General features: G+C 39.9%; 1 protein-coding gene across 8 annotated transcripts; it reads right to left on the reverse strand.

Annotated features, from left to right (window-relative positions):
* Window positions 1-174: 174 nt before the first annotated feature.
* lsm14aa (LSM14A mRNA processing body assembly factor a) lies at window positions 175-16,133 on the reverse strand. Of its 8 annotated transcripts, none has more exons than XM_055222646.1 (11): window positions 15,844-16,125; window positions 12,797-12,960; window positions 11,914-12,052; window positions 9,702-9,785; window positions 7,339-7,560; window positions 5,296-5,367; window positions 3,924-4,106; window positions 3,145-3,319; window positions 2,704-2,736; window positions 1,798-2,026; window positions 175-1,182 (listed from the first exon to the last, which is right to left on the reverse strand). In XM_055222646.1, exons 1-11 carry the CDS (start codon window positions 15,965-15,967, stop codon window positions 1,159-1,161), a joined length of 1,449 nt encoding a protein of 482 aa, XP_055078621.1. In that variant the 5' UTR covers window positions 15,968-16,125; the 3' UTR covers window positions 175-1,158. The 8 variants fall into 8 exon arrangements, with proteins under 8 accessions (XP_055078621.1, XP_055078620.1, XP_033824641.1 ...); XM_055222645.1 differs by having other exon boundaries at window positions 3,924-4,109; XM_033968750.2 differs by lacking the exon at window positions 5,296-5,367 and having other exon boundaries at window positions 3,924-4,109; window positions 15,844-16,126.
* Between the last annotated feature and the right edge of the window lie 695 nt (window positions 16,134-16,828).

Genomic DNA, 16,828 nt, shown 5'->3' on the forward strand with positions numbered 1-16,828 from the left:
GAATCAATGCGACTGGATGGACTGCATTAGAAACACAGGTGAAAGTGAGCCAGCTGAGTGAGCGTGGTGCTGAAGTCACGTTAGAGAAATACAGACTCACAGAGGGTTGACGTTTACACTGGGGCGGACTGAATGGTTTTATCTTTAGGACATTAGATTTAGGCATTTTTTAAAAATCTTTAAAGCTACAGTGTGTAACTTTCTGGAGGAGGCAACTCACGTGTATGATTCCATGAAAACAAAGTTAAAACCAGACTCTCCATGCAGATAGCTGAGTTTTACGCCATACTGTGGACGATTATAGGCAAAGAAACATCTCCATGGAAACAGTCTATTTTTATACAAAAAAATGACATACTGTGGCTTTAAAGGGTCAAATATTTTCTATAAATGTGCTGGACAAGACTGCACTGTTCTTGTGTGGTTGGCGGGTCCGCAACCTGCTGTTGCATTGCCTGGAATGTCCCACAGTATGGCATTAAACTAATATATCGCTATGCAGACAAGCGTGTGAAGCTATCAGTCAGCCAAGTTACTGATCAGATCTGTGTAAAGGCAGAAAGGCGAGTCCACTCACAGCCAGAATGCCTGTTTTTCCAATGTATTTAAAAGTAATAAAAATACCTGTAATTGAATAAATGCAAGTTTAATAGGGTTAAGGCCCTACTGCGAAACATTCCTGGCAAAGTTATAAAATCTCCATGGAGACAAAAAGGTAGCAGACATCCCACCAGAAAAGTTACATAGTGCATCTTTGAACTATTCCTTCCCATAGTCTTTTTATTAGTTGAGGGAAATTCGTCAGACGTAGTGATCACCAACAGTGTACTGCCCCAGTGGAAAAGTTCTGCAGTAAAGCTTTATATTTAAGTGAAGCTCAGTCCAAACTCTAACAAAATAATATGAAACAGAAGTTTAGGAAACGGGCAGAAGGTTTTCTATTGAACAGAACAGGCTTGAACATTATACTGATATTAACCTTGAGATGTCGGTCAGGTGTGGTGAAGTTTCATTTGAGCGGTCTACCCCAGTGCTGGTGTCAGATACAACTACAAACTTCCATTTACTCAAAAAGTTGAAACCAAAAATCTATTCTTGTTTTTTCCCCCGTTTTTTTTAAGCAAAGTTACATCTTGTCTCCCGCGGCGACGCTCAGGACTACGCCGACACTTTGTTCTCCTTCTAAAAGAAAAGAGAAAAAGGACATTACAATTTACAAAAATGGAAACAACAGTAATGATTCAAAATATCACAAAAGATTTTCAGAAAAAACACACGAACACAATAAAGAAATAAAAACATATGTAAAGCGCATTAATGCAAACATTTTAAGGCCAAAATCACAAGGCTCACTGTTGTTATATATTATATATTATATATATATATACATACACATAGCTTATATTTTTTTCTCAACATTGTACATTTAGAAAAGTTTTTGGGGGATTATTTTACTTTACGGTTTGGTTTCAATATTATCTTCTATCATCTATATTTACTTCAGCAACATACCATATTTCAACATTTGTTATCGTGACAGGCCTGGCTGTAGTCAACTAAAGACATGGATGTGGTGTTTAGAAAACACTCTCAAAAATACAATCAGATTTGACCCAAAGATCAATGGCAATAAAGTTTTTGAATTTGTATCATTCCCAAATCTCCATCTCAGTTCACTCTATTCTCTTCCACTCCTCTACTCTTCCCCTTTCTGCTGTTGGCATAAATCCATCCACTGCTATTCCAAAAATAGACAACTTATATTTGTTGCACTGAATAAAAAGTGTTGTCCCTCACCCTGTACGACAGATCCGCAAACTCCCGTCCCGCCTGGTTGTTGTTCCTGTATCCGCCTCGGAAGCCACCGCTCTGAGGATGACCCCCGAACGACCCCCGACCCCTGTTACCGCGGAAACCCATTCCACCGCGTCCACGGTAACCGCCTCGGCCGCGCCCGTGGCGCAGCGGGATGCCGAAGGTCTCCGCGTTCATGCGCCGCTCCTCCGCCCACGTCTGACGCCGCTCCCTGAGGAGAGAGAGGGAGAGGAGTCATACCGTGCACTCAATACACCCAAAGCACTTCACATTTTGGAGTAGTGTGCTGGGGAAACAGCATTACTGTGCGAGACCGTAACAGGCTCGATAAGATAATCAGGAAGTGTGTGTCAGTGATGGGTGGGAGGGTGGACTCTGTTGGGGAGCTGGTGGAGAGGAGGATGGGGAGTCTGATGCAGACCATCCTCAACAACAGCAGACACCCGCTGCACGAGACTGTGTCAGCTCAGAGAAGCAGCCATAGTACCAGGCTTCTCTCGCTGCACTGTAGAACTGAGAGGTTCAGTAGATCAGCCATTCATGCTGCTATAAGACTGTATAACAGCTCTTGTTGATCAGGTGCACTTTATTATCTTATCTTTGTATTCTTTGTGATTTTATACCTGTGTGCAATTTGTGTTGTGTCTCTGTTTTGCTGCTGGACAGGTGAATTTCCCTGGCTGGGGATTAATAAACTATCTATCTTTTATTCTGTATTGTTGCCACAGCCACCCTGGGGCAGACTGATGAAGTGAGGCTGCCAATCGGCCCCTCAGACTGCACTGAATTGTCAGATAAGATTATAATATTTCCATACGCACTAGCATGTCTCATAAAAGGTTTTCATGTTTTTTCCCTTTGTTATAAGACAAAGTATTATATAATTACCTTCCAAAACCAGAGCCCCCAGACTTGTCTTTCCTGAAAAGAAAAAAACAAAAAAACCCAACATGAGTCCAGATGTGAAACTGCAGGACTTTTAAAGTGCACTACGTAACTTTTCTGATGGAGGATCCACCACCTGCTCGTCTCCATGGAGATATTATTCCCATGTCTGGAATGTTTGGAATGCATGGCATTAAACTTTATTCAGTTAAAAGGTTTTTATAATGCTAAAAAAATTTTTTAAAAATGCATTCATGCATGCCTCTCCATAGATCTAATTATTAAGTTGGTCTCATCATCTGCTTGTCTTAATGGAAATTGACAAGCTTAATGCCCTAGTGTGGAGCTTTACAGGGAAAGCAAAAACATCTCCATGGAATCAAGCAGCAGGTGGCAGAACCTCCATGAGTAAAATTCCACAGTCCACATCTTTACAGTGATCACCTGGAGTCGTCACAGGAGATGTTGTCGAAGAAGGACTTGGACTTGTCGTAGTAACAGTTTGGTCCGAGCGGGTCGCGGTCGTCTTCTGCAGCGGTCTCACTCTGAGGCTCTGCTCCAGGCTCCGCCTTCTCTTCACCGTTCACCGCCTTCTCCCCGGGTTTGTCACTCTTCTCATCTGAAACAAAGATAAAATACTGGGTTTAAAACACAACTAGGGCTGTGTGACCCTTTAAAAACACCACATTAGATCAGAAATGAGGGTTTAAGGGCTAAATCTAGAGGGCTGTTCTCTTTACCACCCAGTTACTCGACAGTGTAAAGAAAAATCAAGATGAAAACAGTTTTTCCTCAAAGAAACCAATAAAATTTATGAACAAAAGTGTGGCAGATTTTGTGAGATAAAATGTTTTTCAGATTGGGCAACTCTTGAAAAGCTGCATTCACAGTTAACAGGGCTGATTTAATAAATCGGGAACAAAAACTTGTGTTTCGTCTCATGAGCGTTCCGTCTTGTTCCACTACTATGGAATTTTTAACTTTTCCAATTAATTTCGATTAGAGGGAGGGCCGTGTGAGGCCTCTTGTCCCTCTGTTGACCGGCCTGGCTATATGTATTAACTTACACCCACTAAGGAAATAAGTTTGGGCACCCTTGTTATAAATAATGATCAATACATAAAAAGGCAGTGTAAAAAGTGCTGTTTAGGGGCCAGTCCCCAAAAAATAGTTACCGTTCAAGTTCTGATACCCTCCAAAAAAGTAGAAACAGCCCCGTGTACCTTTAAGTTTGAGCTTGCTCTGAAACTCTCTGTCGATCTCCTCTTTGTTGAATTGTGCGTTGGCGCTCTCGAAGTCAAAGTCTTTTTCAAACTTCACAGGACCGTCTCTGCGAACATTAAACCGACCTCTGCCCCTGTGACCGCCGCCGCGACCCCCGCGCCTGTTTGCTGGAGCGCCCACTACTGCTGAGGGAAAGAACAACAGGAGAAGTATTAGAGAACCAGGATTTTTACCCAAACACCGTTCGGTAAGAGTCAAATGAAACAGACAAAAGGCTTAAAATAGTGAATGTTCTTCAGTTGACCTTGAAGTTCATGCAATGTTAACAAATACGTGACTCAACACTGTGTGATGTGATTTTTTATCCACGGGCCACGTTTTGATCAATCAACTCATCCCCGTTAAAGTTTTAAAAGTTGAAAATTATTATTTGAGCAAAGCTTCAACAAAACAAATTAATTCAAACTTTACATTCTACTATTGGCTCTGTGCACAAAGGAAGCCGTCAGAGGGACAGTCGGCCCGATCATTCTCGATATAATATAAATATATATAATATATCTATGAGGTTTTTGCAGAGTCGTGCTGAAATCACTAAATCCTGACAGGTCAGGCAGTGGACAGGGAGCTGAGGTGGATGTCACTGACAACATGGTACACTTTATAAATGTGACGAAAACATCCCTAGCAGACACTTCTGCTTTTAGAGAGGTAGATATTTGTGTGTGAATGCTAATGCTAACATTAATGTTAATGCTAATTTAAAAGCTTAATATTTAAATAACACCACTAACTGAAATGATCTACACCTGAAAATAATTGGATCATCCTTAGCATAAATTCAATTTTGCAATTTAGCATTAGCATAGCGCTAACACAGACGTTGTTTACTCTGCAGAATTTTACAGGCCTCACTGTGTTTTTGTCCTCACTCTGTGGTACAAAGTGACCAAGTAGAAAAGTGAAAGTGATTAAATCAGCACAACTCATCATCAACACCATTATTCAGTTAAGTTTTGCAATTGCATCCTTACTTCTTCACACTATGTGGTATCGCACTGATATCTGTGAGTACACTAATCGAACCCTCCCCCCAAAAAAGGAATCAGAACTACACTAATCTCACCCACACAGATTTTGACAGGCAGATTTACAAATGTATGAACACACAGCAGCAGGAAACAATCCAACAAAAAGCTTTACAATAATGAAAAACACAGGGTTAGTAGAACAGGTGTGGACTGTGTTGACATGAGGCAAACATGTCAGACTTGAACACAAAATGAGATGAGCCACAGATGAGTCCAGCGTCCATAGAAAAGCATGCAGCATCTAAAGAAGAGACTTTCAGATTAGGCGTTTCAATTTGACCTGCGGGGCGTTTGGCCTCTCTCTCTCCTCTGCTCTGATCACCCTCCGCTTTCGGTTTCTGAACATCTGCTCCTGTAAAAACCACACGCCATTTCATAAAACCAACACCAACTGATCAATTTCAAAAGGTCCAGGTCTTATGATAAAAAGGTAAAGTGACATCACACTGGGGGTGTTCAACATCCATCTCTATGACGGAATGTTCACCTGCTACCATGGTGACACAGCACACAAAGCAAACAGGCTGGTAAGTTTTAAGAAGGTCTGAAAATGGATTTAAATGGCACATTTCCAGGAGTCTGACTGAGTGTTTATGGTTCTGTTCAAGAGTTTGATTTTTGGCAAAAGGGTGAGTGACTAACTGAAAAACTGTTGCTAACGCTAGCTAGCTTGTGACTGTAATGTTATGTGTTAGAGCAGGGGTGTCAAACTCATTTTGGTCTGGGGGCCACATACAACTTAATTTGATCTCAAGGGGGCCAGACCAAAAAACTCACAGCATAATTACTCAAAATTAGAAATAAGTAGAAAAATTTGTGCAGAGAAACATGTAAAATATTTTTATTGAAGAGAACTGTTCCTTTATAAAATATTAAGAACAACCTGAAACTGTCTCATTTTTGTGCAGTAACTCAATGCAGTAATACAGGATAGGCAAATATAAGCCTTAGCTTCTGCCTATTCCTTTTTTGGTTATTTATTTGATTGTGGATTTGATTCTACCAATTTTGTAAATTTACCAAAATAAACCATTCATTCATTCATTCAATCAATTTTGAAAAAAAACCCAAAACATTTAGATTTTATTAGAGGATGTGCAGATTAATACAGAAATGATTTGAATTCAACGTTCTGACACCCCTGTGTTAGAGGCTTGTTTAACAGCAAAAACCAGTTCACCTGTTGTAGTTCCAACTGATAAGTCTGGTAAAATAAAGCTCAGATTCAAGTCTAACAGAGCTTCAGACAGAGCAGTGCCTTCAGTTAGCATCACACCCAGCTTTTCCTCGTCTTTATAATACTTCAATGAATTTACAATTTGGTGCATTATTCATTCTCTCCACATACATTCTTACTAGGCAATGTGGGAGATGTGTCTTGCCTAAGAACACAAAAACAGAACTTCTAACCTCTAACCACAAATCTAACCACTGCAAGGGCTAGATTTGATTTGTTGCGTCAGGTAGATCATGTTTATGGAATTTAAACTCTAAATCTTACATACTGTCTCTTTAAATGTAAATTGTTAGAATTCCATAGTCACTTCCTTGCACAGATTGTTCAAAAATAGTTATCAAGTTGATTTATTTACTTTACTTTCTGGACTATAAGTTGCCCTTTTTTTTTTTCATAGTTTGGCTGGGGGTGCGATTTATAGTCAGATGCAACTTACATCTTTGTTATTGTCACAATGACAACTGCACGAGGACACTCTAGGTGAAGCGTGGCTGTCATACTGGTAAACAAGACTACTTCCAGAGCAGGCCGAGTTGTTCAGAAGCGACACCGAGGATGAAAAATTCAATGGATTTAGTGATTTGGAGTGAGCTCCAGAGTAAAATTGTTAGCTTGTTTTTGATGCTTTAGTTATCTGATTAACTGTTAATATCATACGTTAACATACCAGATATACATATGTATTCAGTTTACGGTCTCTGCTTGCATGTAGTTGAATAAATATGTGTTATGTAACAGTTGATTATACATGTTACAGTTCACTTGTTTGATCAATAGATGGCGCTGGTGTGTTTGTAATACAGGTAAGAAAATGTATTTGACTTGTTTTCGTTTATAAATGTCATATTAAATTTCCCCTTATTTAACGTGATTTTTTAAATTTGGAACAATATTGTAAATGTTTAGTTTATCATAAGTTTAGTTTAAGGTTGTGAAAACCACTTCCTGTTTTCCGGTTCAGTCTTTTACGCTAATGCAAAGTCTTACCCGACAGAGCACTATAATTTTCTGGCAGTGGACCAGTTTAAAACGAGAACCGACCCGTTACACTTTTGTCTATAAATATGTGCGTGTCTTTTGTCTCACCTCTTCTCTGAGCGTCTCCGGATCCTCCCAGGTCCTGCAGAGGAGACTTCTGAGCTGCTCCAGAGGGGGGCGCTGTTCTCCCGTGAGCCGGACTCCTCTGGCCCAAACCTGGAGCAGGGGGTGGGGCCGAGGGGGCGGAGCCAGAGGCGGGGCTGGAGGTCACTGAGGGGTCTGCCGCAGACGGGCTCTTCCTCAAGGGGTCCAGAGAGGGACTGGTACGGCCTGAAAGGCGGAGGGAGAAGAGGGAGGGATGACGAGAAATAGGGAGAGAGATGGGTAGAGAGAGACAGGGAGGGAGAGGGACAGGGAGAGGGAGAGAGGAGGAAGAGAGAGTGGGTAGGGGGTGATAGGGAGCGATACAGTGAAAGATAAGAGACAGGAGAGAGGGGGAAGGAAAGGAGAGATGGAAAGAGGGAGAGAGAAGAAAGATGGGAGGGAGAGATGAGTGGGTAAGGAGAGGTAAAAGAGGAGGAATAGAGATAGAAACGAGGGGGAAAGAGAGACAAAAATATGGGGAAGAAAAAAATGGAATGAGAGAAAAAGAGGGGTGAGAGGAAGAAAGCAGGAGAGAAAATGGGAAGATGGAGGGAGAGGTAGAGAAGAGGAAGAAAATGGAGAGATGTATGGGTAAAGAAGAGAGGGAGAGAAAACAGTGGGTTAAAATCACTAGGACAAAATAAGCAGTTCTTATTTGATATTGTTAAAATCACAGAATTATCTGAGTCACAAACGTGATTCTCAAACATGCAGAAAGTTATGGTGAGTCTGAACAAATGATTTGAAGATTTATTTCAGTGAAAAATCAGAGCCACTCCATGTGTTTAAGCCCTTTACAGACGTGCCCTGTTAGATTTGTGATTTTCGTTTTAAATCAGCTCAAAACTCGTCCATTTGAGAGAATGACCTATATATTGTGTACGTGTTTCTAAATGAAATAACAAGTATATTGCTACTATTGAGACTTTGCAGCTGATATCACCACACTCCCAGGGAATGTTGGCGACAGCTGGAGGCACTGCTCTGTCTGAAGCTCTGTGACTCAAGTTAGACTTTAATCTGATCTTTATTTTAAAACAATCTGACCATAAAGAACTGACTTCAATGGAAATTCAACAGGTGAGCTGTTTTGTGCTGTCGTTCTCACACAAGCTAGCAAACAGACAACAGTTTTTCAGTTAGTAAATCTCATCTTTTTTGTTGAGAACTCCTCAACAGGACCATGAATGTTCAGAAAAATGTGCTGTTTCAATCCATTTTGTATGATTTCTTGAGTTTTCAGATTATCTAAAAACTTTTTGGCTGTGTTTGCTAATGTGTGCATTGTGTTACTATGGTAACTCCTAAACATTCCCCCATGGAAAAACATGTAGAACACCCCCAGCATTATGTCAATGCAAAGTATCAATAGGGATTTTGATTCAACTGTTATTTTGTGCATCACTGCATAATTTATAGTGTAGTACAATATTAAACTACTTTTCTGAAGCCTGAACTTTGCTTTGTTTAAAAGGGCCCATATTAAACTATTTTCTGATCCATGTTATAATGTTGTTTCGTTATCACACACAGACCTGAAGTTGTGTTTTGTTTCATTCACACATTTTTAACACACAAACCCTGCATATTTTGGCTGAGTTCTTCTCGCAAACAGAAAACACTTCCATCTTATGATGTCATCTAGTAATACAGGAAGTGCTCCACTGTGTTTTTAAAATCCACACACCTTCACCAAAACCATTTTGATCATTTCAACCCTGGAATTACCAATCTCTACTGAACTAAAGGTAAAAGGAGCTGTTAACTTGAAAACTACCACTTCATGGCATCACAAGGTGGAACAGAGCATTTTGAGCTTTGGAGATGTAACAGACTAATAAAGTGTTACTCAAACATGTGAATGAAACAAAACACAACTCCAGGTCTGTTTTTGAGGAGGTAACGACATTATAACATGGCTTAAAGCTCACAAGAGTTTTGTGTAATATAGGACCTTTAAGTTTTAGTTTAATAATAATACATTTACATTTACATTTCACTTTTCAAAGAAACCCCAAAGGGCTCAAAGTTTTCATGTTAAAGGTTAAAGGTAATTTAAATCTGTAAAGGGCTTGTTTTTGAAGGAAAGAGAGTTAGTGACAGCGCTCCTTTCTCTGGCTCTCGTAAACTTTAAAATACTTTCAAAATTACACACAACAAAACCAGGCGTTTGAGTAAAAACCCAGAGTGACTGATCCGGTGAGTGAGGTAAAAATCATGTGGCATTAGTCCAGAGGAATCACCCCATAGAGCCAAAGCCAAGACATCATTTAGGGACAAGACCAGAGTCCAGACCAAGTCCAGACCGAGTCCCAGAGGTGCGTTACCTTCGTCTACAAAGGCCCCCACAGCCTGAGAGTCAAAGGAGCGTCCAAACGCGCTGCTGTAAGAGTGAGCAGGGCCTGAGCGTCCTGTAGGGGGCAGAGCAGGCACCTTAAACAACCAGCACTCATTTAGGACAAGAGGAAGAGCTGGGATGTCCTGAAATCTGAACTGATGAACTAATGCAAGTTCGCATCGCATATACTTCAGCACATGGTTGTAGAGGTTTGCACTACAGGGTCTGCAGGTTTTTGATAACCCCACATAAGCCAAACTCATATTAAAACACTAATATTGACCTGGTCAGTTTTAACCGATCACAACAATACAGCAAAACAGTTTTAGGTAAATGAATGTGTGAATCATATCTTTTTTTAGACATTTTACTGTTGCTACTGTGTTTGTAATCATTTTATTAACTTAGAAATTATTTAAAAATACTTTAACTTCTCTACACAAAACGTCTGTCTGAACTGGAACGGTGAGGGTTGATTAAGAGGGATGAAAACTCAAACCTAAACAGACTAAAATTCCATGGAGATATTTGGCCTTTTTAGCATATCAGTAACCAGCCTTAAATCTCCAGCACAGGTCGATACTTTCTTTTGGTCAGTCTGATGCCTAAAAATACACACAGCCTTATACCAACACTTTAATACATGGAAAAAACTGCACAAAACATGACTACACAGCTCTGTTATAGGTTAATGTGGTAAAAAAGGTCTGTGGGTGAATTTGTAGTAAATTGTACATCATTGTACATCATTTTAGGAAAATAATCAACATGTCAGCAGAGCTTACAGACCATGAGTTGCTCTGGATTCTAAACAATCTGAACAAGCCATGAAAAAACACATATCACTCAGTCTCTAATGGAGACACAGGGACAGTTTGCACAGATGACACGGCCTAAGTGCAGTCATTACTATTTCGGTTTAAATCGCCTCCTAGTATAAATACATTCATTAGTTTTAGGCCGACTGCTTCAATGAGCGTTTGTTTTGTCGAGGAGACAGAATCCTGCCTCAGATCCAGACTTCTGTTCAGGCGTCTCTGCTGTTCCTCTGATTCTGTGGCATGAACTTCGTGGAAACAGAGCCACAGAAAGGCCCTGGACCCTTGGATGTCATGCCCTTCAACGGTTTTACACAAACCCAGTTATGAAGCAAAGACATGTGAAAATCAGGATGAACTCAAACTAATACAAAAATCGCAACAAAGTACAATAAGATTTTTCTATAACAAGGACATTCTATTATCTTTTTTCCCTCTGGGCTCCCAAGAGGTTAGCTACTGTACCTGCTTCATTTATACAAACTCTTTTGGGTTATTTGTGACATCGGCCGTTGTTTCTCTTATCGTCTGTATATTATTATGTTACAGTGCTGCAGAACTAAAGAACCTGAACTAAATAAATGCAGCCTTACTGATTTGATGACAAGGACTAGGCCAAGGACTAGGCCAAGGACTAGGCCAAGGACTAGGCCAAGGACTAGGCCAAGGACTAGGCCAAGGACTAGGCCAAGGACTAGGCCAAGGACTAGGCCAAGGACTAGGCCAAGGACTAGGCCAAGGACTAGGCCAAGGACTAGGCCAAGGACTAGGCCAAGGACTAGGCCAAGGACTAGGCCAAGGACTAGGCCAAGGACTAGGCCAAGGACTAGGCCAAGGACTAGGCCAAGGACTAGGCCAAGGACTAGGCCAAGGACTAGGCCAAGGACTAGGCCAAGGACTAGGCCAAGGACTAGGCCAAGGACTAGGCCAGGGTCATATCCCATTTCAATTTAGTTTCCATGATTCCTCAGCCATGAAACCCTTCCACCAGAAAACAGGACCATAGAGGGGAATTGTGGCCCTTCACTGAAATAACTATATTAACTTATGATTCAATACATGAGAGATGGAGCTGTAATCTTGGGAGTTCATATTTACCACGGGGAGTTTGGCTTTGTACTAGTGGGGAATTTTTGGTTATTTTTTCTGCATGATGAGATTTGAGCAGAAGACGGTTGACTAACTAAGGATACATCTAGAATGAGTCATAGAAGTTACTCACCATTAAAAGGACTTCATTCGGCTCATTTTTTTTTTTTTATATCGTACATTTGGATTCAATTTTGGGATAGTCCTGTATTCCTGTATAGTATTCTAAGAATCAAGGAGTTAAAGAAACAGAAATGGGATGAGACCTTTATGAAACAGGACCCAAGGCCTTACCGACTCCCACAGCTCCAAACTGCGGTGACACCAGTGGACTGGAGGTGAACTGGGTGTAGGAGGGCACAGGGGCGCGATTAAACAGGCCGTAGGAGGTGGACTGGAAGGAGGAGGGAGCAGAGGACGAGCTCATCGACGACTGTAGAGAGACGGGACATAAACAAATAGAGGGTTAAAAAAAATACATTACTCATGCAATTTAAGTTTTAAAGATAGGATTCAGTTCAAAGTTCACATTTTAAACACATCTAGAAGAACGGGCAAAAGACTTAAATCTGAACTGACAAACTAAAACAAGAAACACCTTTCAAAACATGTTTGTACAGATCTAAACTACAGTGTTAGCAGTTTTTATGCAGAATAAGACGTTTGTGGAGGAAATTATGGTACTTCAAAAAATGCAAAAAAGCTTTTGGCATTTGCCAACTATGTCCATTCAAATTATGGTTTTGATTTGATTGCAATTCATCTTGCAGCTCCACTTTAATAAAAAAAAAAAAAAAGACATAATGATTCCCCATTTGTTTGTGTTATAATTTGGTGTTTTGGTTCAAGAAGATTATCCAATCAGAAATCAGAACGAGCCTCACATGACTCTCTCATTTGGGTTGCCAGTTTCAATGCTGAAATCCAGTTGGTTTAAACCTAAAAGGTCTGATCTGAATAGTCACTACCTAAACCCCAGCACTTGCAAGTGATCATGAAACAAGTGCTAGTGCAGCCTCTGCAGCTCAGTGAATGAATTCTGAAGGTTCTCAGCTTTTGCATTAGGCCTGTCCATGTACTGAGACTGAGACACACTTGTATGTGTGTCTCTGCGGGTTAAGGCTGTGGACACATAGGGTCAGGTGTGACTGTAGGACCTTTTGAAAACAGAAATTACCTGTACGATGGCAGGGTCAGGCGGCAGGGAGCAGGCAGATTTAGGGGGCTCACACACGGTCAGGTCCTTGATGTCGCTGCCTCTGAAAATTATGTACTCAAAAGTATCATCTCGAGGAGGGATGGGGCGGTCCGTCGGACGGTCCTCTGTTCCAAACGAGCGCACTAAAGAGGGAGAGATACCGACACATGGTAAACTCCAGTCAAACGGTAGTAACAGTTTTATAACAACCATAAATGTAATGTATTTATCATTATCTTAAGACCGTTATATTGACTAGAGACAACATGTGAGTATGCCTGTCATGATAATCACTGAATCAACTTTTCGTTCAGTATATCAAAGATGGAACAATATTTTTGGGGGTCCTTATTTATCATATGTACCATTTCTTTGCACTACTGGGACATTTTTGGTTATTTTTTATATGATCAGATTTAAGGTGTAAAAGTTTCAATGAATAACTTGTATGACTCATTAGAGATGATACCTAACAACTAAAGTGTTTCTGTTGTTTGCTTATGACTGTTTATTTTTAGCAATATTATAAATTTAGAATAGTTTTATGGTTTAAATCTGCTCTGAGGTCTTTGTGTCAGTGGCATAAATGAGTTTCAATATTAACATTTATCGTCTACATTTACTTCAACAATATATCAAACTTCAAAATGTGTTATTGAGACAGGCTTACACGTGACTGCAAAGAATATTGTGCTGTCAGTGATATTAAACTGCATTTCCATTTTCCAGTTTGGAATCCCGGTAAACAAGTTCTGTGAAGGTGGTCGATATTTCAAATTATCAAGATAAAAAAAATCAACATAACATTTTGCACATCATATGTCCCAAATTGCTTAAAAAAGGGAAGATTAAAAGTAAAAACGGAACATACATATTTGTAATCTTTCAAATAATGTTATAAAGTAACCATAGTTTAGTGGGTAATTTACTGTCCTTTCAGATATCCTTTTCTTCTTATCATTGAAGCACCACAACAAAAAACAGGAAAATACACTCAAAGTCCAGTTTAACTTTTCCCCATAAAACCCGGCTCACTGCTGCACAGATCCAGATGACTGTGGGTTACATAATGCCATCCGTCCTCTGGAACAATAACATGGCATCAGTGAAACCCAACTCTAACCCACTCATAAACTGTTGCTCCTCATTGGTTCCTTCAGTGCAGATTTATTTATAATTAAAGACTTGCGACAGGCTTTTGTTGGTAAGTCTTTGGAGTGTGCACAAAATGACGTCAGACTTAAACCACGCAACAACAAAAACAGCTTAATCCTCTTCATCAGATCAGTTCATTAGAAACTAAAGTCAAAGCGAATTTGAAATGCTAATTAAACACGTTACCCTTATCAGGTTAAAGGTAGTAAAATGTGTCTTCTGCATTTGACCCATCCTTCAGTGTCTCTAGGTTAAACCTGTCAGGAGCAGTCCAACCCAGCTCCAGATCTTGAGCTAGTCATGGTCAAGACTACCTTAGCTGGAGGATTTGACCTTTTGTGCATGTTTTGGGTTGGGTTGGGGGAAAACTGGAGTGCCCAGAGGAAATCCACCCAGATACAGGGAGAACATGCAAACTCCACACAGAAAGACTCAAGCAACTGGGAATCGAACCCAGAACCTCCATGGTGTGAGGAAAATGTCTCTGGTTAATACAGCAGGGTTGTGGACTTAAGGTGCTTTCACACTTGCAACCTTTGGTCCAGACTTTCAGTTACACTGGTTATAAACTACAGTAAAGTGCTGTATTGTGCTGCTTTGACACAGCGGAGAGCTGCAGACTTCTTGGTTTTATCTAGTGTCAAATTAGCAAAGTTTGGCTACCAGACAAAATAACTTCAAATCACTCTGAGAAAGGCCCTCTATAGATACCCTATGTTGTGGTGGTTAAGTGTGGTGTTAGATAAACCAAAACAACTCATTTACCAAACGCACACTGATATGAGAACACATAAAACACATGCACGTCCCAAAACAAAGAAAAAAAAATTGCAGCTCCTCTATGCTCCACGTTCACTAGGCACATTCCCATGACAGTAGAGACAGCACTAGGTAGAATCCAATAGTTCAGACTTGAGAGAAGTAGTGTGAAAGCAAAACTCCCAGGAACAAAAATAATAGAAGACTTGGTAAGTTCTAAGTCTGGACCTTTGGCGGGGATTTTCAGGTGTGAAGCAGCCCTTAATCATTAGCATCTTTGGCTTTTCTTCTGGATATTCCTTTTTAAAAAATACTACACACTTATTGATAAAGGAATACTTACATCAGCTCTATCAGATAGAGGGAAATCAGCACAATTTATTGCCTATAAATAACCAATAACCATCCCATAGTAAGAATGAAATCTTTAGACATTTTAAGTGCTACACATGTTAAGCAAACTGGGGACACACTCTGTGAGGGCTCATCCCAATGTTCTAACACATACTTTTAACAAAACGTGTCCAAATTTTCAAGAAAAAATAAACGTAAAAACTTCGGTTTATGATACTGGATTGGATGTTGTAGCTTAGGGATGGAAATTGTTGACAATGAGGTAGTTGTCTTCAAGTATTTTTGATTATAAATTACTTTCTATAATAAGGGACTGTGGAAATTAGCAAGTTAGCAATAAACTAGTTCAGAACATCTTTGTCTCAGCAAGCTAAATGCCTAAAACCAAAACTAAAACTGAATAATACGCATTTATCTCGTGTTTCGACAACTTTTTAGGGACAATTAAATGTGTTTTTTGGTCTACAAATCCGGTAACTTTATAATTACACAAATAAATAAGCTTACTCATTCTGTCTTTCCAACTGTAGCACAACTTTGATTTGATATGGCTAAAGTTAGCTGGTAGCCGAGCAAATGGATTACTTTAGTTATTTATGCGCATTAAAAATATGCATTCATGATTTAACCATTATGTGCAAATGAGAATGCGGTTATAGATATTGTAAAAGTGTTGAATAAAAGCTAAAATGTGAGTAAAAGTGTGGTAAAAGTGTTGTTGTTGGTGGGAGTTAGCATTAGCCGCTTAGCTCGCGTACCTTTAGCGAGTGCGACAGTGGAGTTTTCGGTGTCGATCGTGTAGAGGATTCCCTCGTAGCGGATCTCGGCCTTCGACACCAGGCTGATTTTACTGCCCAGGTAAGGCGTCCCTCCTCCGCTCATGGTGTCAGCGAGGACCGGCGGCACCGTACACGAGAAAAGTCCGTGGTAAAATGTGTGAATCTGACTCAGAAGGCGACAGTCTGGGTCAATTCGGGCACTTCTACGGGACTCGCTGCTCTCCGCTACAACATGGCGGCGGCGGCTACCTCATCCACAGGGTTGCCAGATCTCACGAGGAAAACAAGTACTCGAGCATATGGGAAAACATTAAAACATCTTTACATCTCCACTCACATAAAAAAAAAACTAATAATAATAATCTAACTCACACACAATAATAATAAAAAAAAAAGTATAACGGTTAGTCTCGTTACTTATTTTTATTTATTTTAACGTGGTATTAATAATTTCCAATATCGTCTAATTTTTTCTTCAGGAATATATCACTTCAAAATCTATTATCGTGACGGGAATAATAATAATATGTCGTCTGGTCATTTTATAGCTTTAAGAATTCAGTTTGTTTGCTGTTTTTAGTTAAAGGTTCAGTGTGTAACTTTCTGGAGGTGGCATGTCGCATGATTCCATGGAAATAGAAAGTTAAAGCCATACTTAAAAAACATTCTTCATGGAGATAGCCAAATTTTACAGCATACAGTGGAATATTACAGCCAAAGGATGGAAACAAGCAGGATGAGTCAGGTTTGCGCTGATGCAAGCCCAGTTTCGTAAAACACATCCCAAAATAGTAATTTGTAAATATTCTCCAAGTAGTCACCCTATTTCAACCTTTATTTGTTTAAAAAATGTCAATATACAAAATAAATAATAATTTAAATAATCTAATCGAAAGAATCTGACTATAGACGACTAGTTAGGATTTGAATAAGGATGCAAATTATTATAGATACATTTAGAATA

Source organism: Periophthalmus magnuspinnatus, chromosome 6 (assembly GCF_009829125.3).
Source record: "Periophthalmus magnuspinnatus isolate fPerMag1 chromosome 6, fPerMag1.2.pri, whole genome shotgun sequence".
NCBI lineage: Eukaryota > Metazoa > Chordata > Actinopteri > Gobiiformes > Gobiidae > Periophthalmus > Periophthalmus magnuspinnatus.

What these genes read in the sequence shown, in the direction of transcription:
- lsm14aa (XM_055222645.1), bottom strand. Translation starts at nt 15,967, where the DNA reads ATGAGCGGAGGAGGGACGCCTTACCTGGGCAGTAAAATCAGCCTGGTG. An exon ending in CACTGTCGCACTCGCTAAAG is followed by an intron (nt 12,961 to 15,843) that starts GTACGCGAGCTA and finishes CTCCCTCTTTAG; the next exon opens with TGCGCTCGTTTGGAACAGAG. An exon ending in TTGCGGATCTGTCGTACAGG is followed by an intron (nt 1,183 to 1,797) that starts GTGAGGGACAAC and finishes CTTTTCTTTTAG; the next exon opens with AAGGAGAACAAAGTGTCGGC.